The 12248-nt window shown below is 44.8% G+C and overlaps 1 protein-coding gene across 3 annotated transcripts in view; it reads left to right on the top strand.

Annotated features, from left to right (window-relative positions):
* PLEKHG5 (pleckstrin homology and RhoGEF domain containing G5) overlaps positions 1 to 12248 on the top strand; it is a 419500-nt gene that overhangs the window by 168610 nt on the left and 238642 nt on the right. Inside the window, exon 1 of one of the 3 annotated variants that reach the window (XM_088447754.1) lies at positions 4253 to 4890. The exons of the other annotated variants lie outside the window; for them this stretch is intronic. Within the exon in view, the coding sequence (XP_088303880.1) occupies positions 4798 to 4890 (93 nt within the window). The 5' untranslated portion in view covers positions 4253 to 4797. Of the gene's footprint in view, positions 1 to 4252; positions 4891 to 12248 lie in introns of those variants that run through there. 3 annotated transcript variants of the gene reach the window in all.

Here is a 12248-nt window from a genome sequence, read left to right as displayed (position 1 = left end):
GTGGCACTTGTCATAGTTGGGGTCTGAGGGCATATGGTGGCACTTGTCGTAGTTGGGGCCTGAGGGCATGTTGTGACACTTGTCGCAAGTTGGGGGTCTGAGGGCATGTGGTGACAATTGTCACAAGTTGGGGTCTGAGGGCATGTGGTGGCACTTGTTGCAAGTTGGGGTCTGAGGGCACGTGGTGGCACTTGTTACAAGTTGTGGTCTGAGGGCATGTGGTGGCACTTGTTGCAAGTTGGGGTCTGAGGGCATGTGGTGGCACTTGTTGCAAGTTGTGGTCTGAGGGCATGTGGTGGCACTTATTGCAAGTTGTGGTCTGAGGATATGTGGTGTCACTTTTTTCAGTCATTTATTTTCTAATATTATCAGCAAAAAATATATTGAAGGGTTCCCATCCCTCTGCATTTCACAGACTGAGCCCAATAGCAACACTCAAATCTTTGCTTCCATTTTTTCAAACCGCACTAGAAAAATCACATTTATATCTAGTTGGCTGCTATAGGCAACACAGCAAACCGCTTTCCTTTTTATACCAACATTCCTAATAATGGTCCTGATTCAGAGATGGACACATTCCATTGTGACTGCATCTTTGTATGAAGCGACTGGGCGAAAGTATGCAAATTACGCAGCTGCCGAGATCTGTATTAAGACACCCACTGCTGGCTTCACAAATCCACACACTTGCTAACAAAGACAGCATTGGACGCAGATCAGTCGATTATTGTAGTTCTGAGTAACCATATAGTTACTCAGAATCATGGGCGTTGGAAGTGAGAAGCAAGAGCCTTCGTAAACTGTGTACGGGCTGACCCACGCCCCATAAAAGGTCACAACACAATTTGACGGCAGATAAGAATCACTTGGCCCATCTAGTCTGCCCCATTTTTAAACATATCATTACCTCAACCCTTATTGATCCTTACTTCTTCTGAAGGATATCCTTATGTCTATCCCATGCATGTTTAAATTGCTCTACTGTCTTAGCTTCTACCACCTCTGATGGGAGGCTATTCCATTTGTCCACTTCCCTTTCTGTGAAGGAATTTTTCCTCAAATTTCCCCTGAACCTACCACCCTCCAGTTTCAGAACATGTCCTCTTGTTCTAATACTTCTCTTTCTGTGAAGAATGTCTCCTTCTTTTACCTTGTTAAAACCATTTATATATTTGAATGTATCTATCATGTCCCCCTATCCCTTCTCTGCTCCAAACTATACATATTAAGATCTTTTAGTCTTTCCTGGTACGTTTTGAGGTGTAGACCTTGCACCGTTTTAGTTGCCCTTCTTTGTACAGTCTCTAATGTATTAATATCCTTCTGGAGATATGGCCTCCAGAACTGAACACAGTATTCGTGATGAGGACGTACCAATGACCTATACAGTGGTATTATCACTTCTTTCTTTCTGCTACTGATTCCTCTCCCTATGCAACCAAGCATCTGACTTGCCTTCCTCATTGCTTTGTTACAATGTTTGCTTGCCTTTAAGTCACCTAAAATAGTGACTCCTACATTCCTTTCCTCTTCAGTAGTTTCCAGTATAGTGCCATTAATACTATATTTAGCCTTTGGATTTTTGAGACCCAAGTGCATGATCTTGCATTTTTTGGCATTAAACTGTAGTTGCCACGGTCTTGACCATTCCTCTAGTCTACCTAGATCATCAATCATTTGTTTTACCCCTCCTGGTGTGTCTACCCTGTTGCATACCTTTGTGTCACCTGCAAAAAGGCATAGTTTCCCTTCAATACCATTTGCAATGTCACAAATAAAGATATTAAAAAGCACTGGTCCAAGTACAGATCTCTGAGGTACTCCACTGGTTACATTTCCCTCTTGAGACTGTACTCCGTTTACTATAACTCTCTGTTTCCAGTCCTGCATCCATGATCTTGTCCATTCAGCTATTTTTGTATCCAATCCCATGCTTTCCAGTTTATTTAACAGTCTGCGATGTGGAACAGTGTCAAAAGCCTTACTAAAGTTTAGATAAGCTATGTCTATGGCCCCCCCTTTATCTATTTCCTTATTCACCCAGTCAAAAAAGTCAATAAGATTTGTTTGACATGATCTCCCCCCAGTAAATCCATGCTGTTTGGGATGCTGCAAATTGCTGGATTTGAGCTAATCTACGACTCTTTCTTTTAAGAGTGTTTCCATCAATGTCCCAACTACTGATGTAAGGCTCACTGGTCGGTAGTTGCTTGCCTCTTCCTTGCTTCCACTTTTGTGCAGTGGGACGTTAGCTCTTTTCCAGTCCTCTGGAATTACTCCAGTAGCTAGTGACTGGTCGAATAATTCTGTTAATGGTGTAACCAGCACCCCTTTAAGCTCATTTAGTATCCTTGGATATATCCCATCAGGTCCCATTGATGTATCCACTTTCAGTTTTGAGAGTTCTGTTAGAATCTTCTCCTCTGTAAATGTGCTTGTTCCTACTTCATTTTTCTGATCACACCTGAAACTTACCTGTGGCCCCTTTCCCTCTCTCTCAGTAGTGAATACTGAAAAAAAATAATTATTAAGATGACCAACTATTACATTGTGTCCCTCAATAAGACTCCCTCTTTCTGTCTTTAGTCTTTTTATTTCACCTTTTGTTTTTCTCCTTTCGCTTATATACTTAAAAAAAAGTTCTGCCCCCTTTACCCACTGACTGTGCCATCTTCTCCTCAGCTTTTGCACATCTGATAACTTTCTTAGCATCCTTCTGTTTTACAAGATACTCCTCTTTGTCTTCATTATTTTGCGTCTGCTTCTATTTCCTAAAGGCCATCTTTTTTGCATTCACAATATGTCTTTCCCAAACCACACTGGCTTCCTTTTCCTTGTGGTTTTCCTAACCCTTTTGATACAAAGGTCTGTTGCCTTTAATATTGCACTTTTTACATTTTCCCACCTCTCCTGCACTCCTTTCAAGTACCTCCACTCTGCCAAAGATTCGCTTACACATCTTCCCATCCCTGCAAAATCAGCCTTCCTAAAATCTAACACCTTTGTTTTTGTATGGTGTGAGTCAGTATCTGTCTTTATTCTGAACCATACTGCTTGATGATCACTGGAGCCCAGGTTTTCACCCACTTTTACATCAGATATTCTGTCTCCATTTGTAAGTATTAAGTCTAATATTGCGTCTTTCTGAGTGGGCTCCCTCGCCAATTGCTGGAGGGAGGCTCCGTGCATTGAATTCAGGATGTTCATGCTTCTAGTGGAACTTGCCACAGACACCTCCCAGTTTATATCGGGTAGATTAAAATCTCCCATGATAATAACCGGAATCGGGTTCAAATCCCGACAGCGGCAGCCCGAAAAGGATGAAAATCCCGATCGTCCCCAGGTAAGTATTCACTAACCTATTCTACCCCCTAACCCTCCCTTAGGGGTGCCTAACCCTAACCTCTCCTCCCAGTGCCTAAACCTAAGTCCCCTCCCGGGGGTGCCTAACCCTCTCTCCCCCTAGCCTAACCCTAACCTCCCAGGGGGGTGAGTAACCCTAAGTCCCCCCCGGGAACCCTAAACCTAAGGGGGCGGCTGTCTGCGCTCGGCATCCCTTCGATCGGGATGCTGGGCGCCGGTCTCCTGGCATCGGTAAAATGACAGGCGTCTAGATTTAGACCCGTCATTTAACTCTCGCCGGAATTAAGCAGTCGGGAAGCCGGCTGTCGGGATTAGGTCCGCCGGCTTCCCGACTGCATACCATAATAACCTCTCCTTTAAATGCCATTTTAGTGATGTCCTGCAGTAGTTTATTGTCCAGTTCCTCTTCCTGACCTGGTGGTCTATAGATCACCCCACGTTGGAGTCGCCAACCCCCTATTGCCATCCACAAACGGTCCCCATTCCTCACTGCGACCGCCATCGCAAGACCATCACCGCGGATGCACAGTAGACAAAACATCGGCCAGTACTTGCCGTCCTTCCTGCCACTGGGAGCCATTCACTGTCATTATATTCTGGGCAAGTTGATTTGTACAGAAAGAAGATAAAGCTGTGCTGCAGACAGTGTATGGGAGGAGGAGAGCAGCCGCCCCCATATGCAAAACATCTATGTCTTTCCTGCCTTCTTCCCAACCTCCCTGTGCTCAGCCCTGGAAACCTGATGCTCAGACAGGTGTTTACTGATCCCTGGCTCACCTGGGAGAAGATGTATCTTGCAACTAGCCCTGGAGGCTTAAGTTCCAGCAGCAGCACAGCAGCAGCATAGAGCAAGGGGAGGGAGAATGGGAGGAACAGGCACACTCAGCTAGGCACGCAGGGAGCCAGGCGGCAGCATATCATAGTAACACTGACTGCACACAGCAACCACTGCTCCAGACCTTGCATTAGCTAGAACAGGGGGTACTGCTGCTTGCCTGGTGATGGGGATACCACCAGGATCCCAGTAGCAGCATAGTGCAAGGAGAAGGTGCATGGGAGGAACAGGCACACACAGGGAGGGAGCAGGGAGCTCCGAGCTAGGCATATTATAGCACACACAGCAGCCAATGCTCCGGAGTCCAGACCTTGCAGTAGCTATAGCAGGGGTTACTGCTGCCTGGCAATGGGAATACCAGGATCCTAGTAGCAGCAGCAGCAGCGCGGGAGGATCTTCATGATGCCACACCTTCTGCTCCAGCAGCCTGTCACCCTGAAGGCTCTCTAGGCAATCCCTATGGATGAGTGACTGGGGAGCATCATCGCCTTTGGGAGCTGCAGCACTGTGCCACCTGGGATCTGCAGGGTTTCCCTGGTGTCCTCCGGGAGGAAAGCATCTCCTGCCCTGTCCCTTCTTGCCCCATCTCTCCCTGCTGGATGCTTATCTCTCCTCCAACAAATGTCCAGCTGCAGAAATTCAGCACATGCAGACCTCCTCCTGCACCGGCCTTCCCATCTGTCCCCTGTCAGGTTAGTCTGGAGAGTCATATGTTCCATGTTCCTGCAGAGTTACCTGCATCTGTATAATGTTCATGCAGAGTTACCTGGATCTGTATTATGCCTTTATGTTCTTGTAGAGTTACCTGGATCTGTATTATGCCTTAATATTCATGCAGAGTTACCTGCATCTGTATAATATTCATGCAGAGTTACCTGCATCTGTATAATGTTCATGCAGAGTTACCTGGATATGTATTATGCCTTAGTATTCATGCAGCATTACCTGGAACTGCATTATGCCTTAGTATTCTTGCAGAGTTACCTGGATCTGTATTATGCCTTACTATTCTTGCAGAGTTACCTGGATCTGTGTTATGCCTTTATGTTCTTGTAGAGTTACCTGGATCTGTGTTATGCCTTAATATTCATGCAGAGGTACCTGGATCTGTATTATGCCTTAGTATTCATGCAGAGTTACCTGGATCTGTATTATGCCTTAGTATTCATGCAGTTACCTGGATCTGTATTATGCCTTACTATTCTTGCAGAGTTACCTGGAACTGTATTATGCCTTAGTATTCATGCAGCGTTACCTGGATCTGTATTATGCCTTAGTATTCTTGCAGAGTTACCTGGAACTGTATTATGCCTTAGTATTCATGCAGTTACCTGGATCTGTATTATGCCTTAGTATTCATGCAGCATTACCTGGATCTGTATTATGCTTTAGTATTCTTGCAGAGTTACCTGGAACTGTATTATGCCTTAGTATTCATGCAGAGTTACCTGGATCTGTATTATGCCTTAGTATTCATGCAGAGTTACCTGGATCTGTATTATGCCTTAGTATTCATGCAGAGTTACCTGGATCTGTATTATGCCTTAGTATTCATGCAGAGTTACCTGGATCTGTATTATGCCTTAGTATTCATGCAGAGTTACCTGGATCTGTATTATGCCTTAGTATTCATGCAGTTACTTGGATTTGCAATATGCCTTAATATTCTTATAGAGTTACCTGGATCTGCATTAGCCTTAATATTCATGCAGTTACCTGGATATGCAATATGCCTTAATATTCATATAGAGTTACCTGGATCTGCATTATGCCTTAATATTCATAAAGAGTTACCTGGATCTGTATTATGCCTTAGTATTCATGCAGAGTTACCTGGATCTGTATTATGCCTTAGTATTCATGCAGTTACTTGGATTTGCAATATGCCTTAATATTCTTATAGAGTTACCTGGATCTGCATTAGCCTTAATATTCATGCAGTTACCTGGATATGCAATATGCCTTAATATTCATATAGAGTTACCTGGATCTGCATTATGCCTTAATATTCATAAAGAGTTACCTGGATCTGTATTATGCCTTAGTATTCATGCAGCGTTACCTGGATCTGTATTATGCCTTAATATCCTTGCAGTTACCTGGATCTGCAATATGCCTTAATATTCTTGCAGCGTTACCTGGATCTGCAATATGCCTTAATATTCATATAGAGTTACCTGGATCTGTATTATGCCTTAGTATTCATGCAGCGTTACCTGGATCTGTATTATGCCTTAATATCCATGCAGTTACCTGGATCTGCAATATGCCTTAATATTCATATAGAGTTACCTGGATCTGCAATATGCCTTAATATTCATGCAGCGTTACCTGGATCTGCAATATGCCTTAAAAATTCATATAGAGTTACCTGGATCTACACTGGCCTGTGTACATACAGCCAGCCATGCCAGACAAGAATTAACTTTCACAGTGAGCACAATCGGATTAAAAATTCAACAATGTGCTGTGACAAATCCCCTTCTTTATTTCTGTGCTGGACTCATATCTCCTGCAGATAAGATGGGGATCTGACTAGGGAATGTGCGGAGACTGCCTGTGTGTAGCTAGAGCTGTGTACTGCCCTTATTCCTATTCAGTGGCTTCGGAAGTCTGGAGGCACAGCTGACTGTTGTGGGAATACTTTGTTGTTATCTGTGTGTGTTTTTCTTTCTGGTTATTTTTCCTTCTGGAATAAGGATCGCAGTCAATGTTAATATTAGTTTTCTGGTATAATGTGACATAAAACATTGCTGGTAACAGTACTGTAACGCTGCGGCTGTCATGCATTATCAGCGCCAGGATAAATCTTAAAATAATATATATATTGTAACTGCTGGTTTAGGAAATAATGGATGGGCCACATTAGTTTGACATGTATTTGGCTATGTCCTTATACAGCATTGCACGGCTGCATATTAATGTTAAATATAATATCAAATAACAGCTATGAGAAGAACGGTGTGTATGTGTCTGGGGCTTCATGTACTTTCACACTTTTACAACTAGATATTCTCATTATATATACTAATTAATGGCAAAAGGCAACATAGCTTGCTTTTGTACCTGCTTAAAATAAATGTATATAGTAAATATGAATGCATATTCACCAATGTTAGCACTCCATTTGTTGGCTAGGTTTGTGCTAAGTATGGAAATAGCTAAAGCCAAGGACATTGTGTTGTATATATTCTGGCGCCACTTTATAGAACATTGTATCATTTCATTGTATCTGTCTGTCTACCTATATCTATCATCACGGTAATTCAGTGTTTCCCAAACGGAGTCCTCAGAGCACCCTAATAGGCCAGGCTTAAAGGATATTCATGCTTGAGCACAGATGGTTGGAACGCTCTCCCTCTTCCCATCAGACTCTCCACCTCTACAATCCTTCAAATGGGCTCTCAAGACCCACTACTTCATGAAAGCCTTCCAGCTCTCATCCTAACTTGCTGCTACATACTCCTTCCTCCCTGCCTACCCCATCTGTGTCACAACTGTTGTCTGCCCCTCCCCTTTAGAATGTAAGCTCTTACGAGCAGGGCTCTCTACCCTCTTGTGCTTCTCCTTACTTTACTTTCATCTACTTCTTACTCATCACTAGGGCACCTTAGTTGCTTTGCTCTGTTGCTTATCTGGGTGTTATGGTCGCTAATGTAGCAATGTATATTATCCTTGTCCTCATCCTGTATTGTATTGTACTGTAAGGCCGGGGTGTACTAAGGTTGCGGTGACCATTCCGCCAGGCACCACAACCATACTAATCGCATTTATACTAACATATGCGATTAGTATCGCAAAGGACAGCTCTTGCGATAAGAGCTGCCCTCTGCGCAGCAGCTGACGCCAGGTGATGGGGTCTCCGTGGGACCCCGCCCCCTCCGAGCCCCGGGAGCTTCCTGCTGGTCACATGTACAGGAAGCTCCGGGCTCCTCCTTCTCCTCCCTGCACCCGGAAGAAGATTAGGAGGAGGAGGAGGCGGAGGACCCAGGAGAAGCGCAGGCCGGCAACCATGGACAGCAGGTGAGTAGGGGCCAGCGCTGGGCGATGGTGGGGCGGCGAGGCGGGGGCGAATCGTCGGGAGCCGGGTGCCGTAAGAAGCTCATAGGCTTCTATAGGGTAATGCCAGGTTTTTCTGGCGTTACCCTCTGCACCGATAAAATTGCGGCCAGGTCTTAGTACATATGGAAATGCGGTAAACCCCGAAACGGGGTTTTTACCGCATTTTTCCTTTAGTACATCCCGGCCTAAGTCACTGGTCCCCTATTTGTTTATGTACTTTGTAACGCGCTGCTGAACACTTGTGGCATCATATAATTAAATGATAATCATAATAATAATGGTTAAATCAAACTGACTGATGTACTAATTAAGGTGTTTGTTCTAAAGCATCCTTAGAGCCTGGACTGTTAGAGGTATATTTACTAAAGTGCGGGTTCACAAAAGTGTAGATGTTGCCTATAGCAGCCAGTCAGATTCTAGCTATAATTTTCTAGAAGGTACTAGATACATGATAACTAGAATCTGATTGGTTGCTATGGGCAACATCTACACTTTTGTAAACCTGCAGTTTAGTAAATATACCCCTTACACTGCCTTGAGAACCGAGCTTGGGAAACACAGTGGTAATGTTAAGGCTGTGCTGGATTTTGCAGTATTTGTAGTTTTGTTTGTGATCTAGTTTAACTTTCCCATTTCCGCTTAGTAGGTACGTTGGTGGGATTAGACTGTCCACATGGCATCCATTGATCATCTTCATAAATATTAAAGATTAATGGCATTAATATTCCCCAGCATAAATCTATAGGAAGTCTAAAGCTAGGAACACACCTGACAGATTAGAGAAATGATCCACAATTGTTTTGCTGAGAGCTGAAACAAACTTATGGGCATCTGATTTCCAGTATGCACTTCTACTTCCAGTATATACAATTATCGTTTCTATCTAAAAATCACTGACGTTTTACCTGCCCCATGTCAGATGATCTCTGTCCACACTGTATTTGCAGCACGATATTGGCTCATCGTTGCCGACAGTGGCGACTGCAGGTACGGGCTAGCAAGGCAACCGTGCGCCCTGCCTGAACAGAGGTACTCACCACTCCAACGGCCGGCTCCGGAAAATCATACCCTCCGCCCACCCGCTGGCGATACTGGTATACGCTTGGGCTGGGAACGGGGGAAGGAAGGGGCGCTACAGCGAAGCACAGGATGGCGTTGGGCGCAGAGAAGCCTAGCCCTGGTTGCCGACATATGATGCGTAGCAGTACCGAACAGAGTAACAGATCCGACTGCTTTTTAAATAACCGTCGGCCCCGGTGCTGTGTACGCACTGGGCCTGATTCAGAGCCAGACGCTCTGACAGAGCGCTCGCTCTGAATCAGGGCCGGCCTTCTGGTTTTGCAGAACGGCCTCCTGGCCGCTCGCATAGCTGTGGGTGACCACCCACAGCTATAGTGAGCGGCCATGATGATGGTCGCGATGGTCAAGACCATCGCGACCATCGGGCTTGCGACGAGACCCTTGTGGTAGGGTCTCGTTGCCGCAAGCCCCAGAGTGCTTTCAGGCTCAAAAAGAGCCGAAAGCACTCCCACTGACATCACTTGTGACGTCAGTGGGGCCGGCCCCAGACGGTAGGCGTTCCCGTGGGAACGCCTCCGTCTGGGCGGCCACGTCCCCGGCCTGCCCACCAAAGGGGGCGTGCTGTCACTCAACATCGACAGCACGCCCCCTTTGGTACGAGACTCGGACCGAAAGTTTGCCCGTCGCTATCTGGGTCTCACGCATGCGCGCGACGGAGACGGCTCCGTCGTGCGCATGCACACTGGGCCACCACCGACCCGCTTGCGAGCGCATATAGCGCTCGCGAGCTGGTCTGAATCAGGCCCACTGTGCAATAAGTGGACCGAGTAGATGAGAATTAGGCATTTATTTAGTGTTTTTTACATTAAAGAAAAAAACTGATAAAATGTAAGCAGCTAAATTAATTTTACTTACAGAGTTGTGTTTATTACTATGATAATAACATTCATGTGTTGTTTGTTGTCGAATTGAACAATTTGTGTTTGGTTCAAAGAAATAATGGAGATGACTCTTCTGTCGATTTTTAGTACGCTTTGTTCAAATGTGTTTTTATTTTAATTTTTGAACAAATAAGTTCATTGTTTGATATTCAAACCCATTCACACACAATTCTCACTTTTATTTAGTCATCTGACCTATCGCCCCACACATACAACATGTAATCTAGAGCTGGCACAGTAGAAGATAGCTGATTTCAACTGAAAGATTGCAACGTGATACAATAGTTTCAGGATGATAGATTGTCACCCAGGATGGTAGGATGCGAGACCTTTTTGATTGTATAGATTTTATTTCTTTTCCAGGGGAGAATTTGCTTACCGCATGCATAGCGGCGCTTATTAACGGAAATTGCATGAAGGTTTAAGCAAAGGACAGCTTTTCTGATAAGAGCTTCCGATAAGAGCTGTCCTTTGCAGTGTTTGGAGTTCTGGATTTATGACCCAGGATTTCTACCGCTAGCCTGCAGCTGTGCATGCCATACCATCTGGGGAGGGTTCCATTTTAAACCCTATCCAGGAACACATTGAATAAAGAAATTCATAGGCTTCTATAGGCAGCGTTGCCTATTGGGTTCAAGCTCAGAAAAGTATTGATTTCCGAACCTTGATGCATACCGGCACACTGCAACCCCATATCATTCTATGGGCACTGCAGAGGCGGACCACTTTTATGTATTCGGAGAATGCGGCAAACCTCCAAAATCGGCAGCTTTCGGAGGCTTGACTGCATTTTTAAGGTTGAAACATCCCGCCCTTTGAATGTTGTTTTGAGAGCTGTTATAAACTGATGCCAGACCCGGAACATTTATTTATTTGGGCAAGGATCTGGCGGGCCTAATTCGTGAGCTGGGCCTGGAGCCACTTCTGTTTGAGGTGTGCCTAAAGCAAACTAACTTTGCAAAGCTCATTGTAAAATACAACACGTGCATGTAAACCGGATGTATTTTCAAGTGACAGAGTTTAGTAAATATGACTTGAAATGGCCTGGCTATATAAAAGGGAGCAGCAGAGCATCAAAAAGTCAATTCTGATGGTGACGGACGTTCATTTTCTTACAAATTAAACCACGTGGAACATGATGATGAAGTCCTGCATTAAATCATTACCATAGACTAAACTGTGCTGTCTGCATCTCAGAGGAGAGACACGAGCTGCACACTGATATATGGGCCTGATTCAGACCCGCTCGTAAGCGGCCGCTCGTTCGTTCCGAGCGATGTTTGCACAACTGCGCATGCGTACGGATTGTAATACGCATGCGCGAACCAGTCAGTGCGGCCGAAAATCGTTTGTTTGCTAAATAGCGAATGCCTGCTATTTTGAGTGACAGGAGGAGGAGGCGTATGTGGGTGGTAACAGGGGAAGCTGCTTGAAAACGGGGAGTGGAGATCCGAACGCAGGCGTGCTTAAAGGTCAAAACGGGCGTTTTAAGGGTGTGCATAATTAATACAGCAGCGTCATTGACCACGTCACTGGGTTATTTTATAGTCAGAACTGCTCACATGATTGCGGTAGGAAAAACCAACCACAAGAATAGCGAGCAGTTCATACGCTGGTCGATGTACTTGATTAATCTAATAAATAGCGGACATGACGTAGGATGCGAGCGGCCAAGGGGCGTAGTTTTCCAAAAAACGACCGCATGTTTTGTACGCTCGTTCAGACCTAGAGGCGTGAACAGACCGCAAAGAGCGAACGGTTCATTTGAATAGCCACCCCTTTTTTCTGAACGAGCGAGCGCAAATAACGTCCGGCTCTGAATCAGGCCCTATAAACCATAATTTTTTGTTCCCTTGATTATTTTTGCCTGCATTTTGTGCTGACATTACTGTATGGCTGTTTTCCAATCGCTTGCTTTACATTTGACAAAATAGCTGATTTGGGATTGGCTTTTATAAACAGGCTAAGACTAAGTAAATAGAGCGTTGATAGAATAAATGGACGATCTCTGCCAGTGCTCTTGAAAA

Source organism: Taudactylus pleione, unplaced genomic scaffold, assembly GCF_031769625.1.
Source record: "Taudactylus pleione unplaced genomic scaffold, aTauple2 ptg000437l, whole genome shotgun sequence".
Classification (NCBI taxonomy): domain Eukaryota; kingdom Metazoa; phylum Chordata; class Amphibia; order Anura; family Myobatrachidae; genus Taudactylus; species Taudactylus pleione.
The sequence above is the reverse complement of the archived record's forward strand: the minus strand, read 5'-3'. Positions and strand labels throughout refer to the sequence as shown.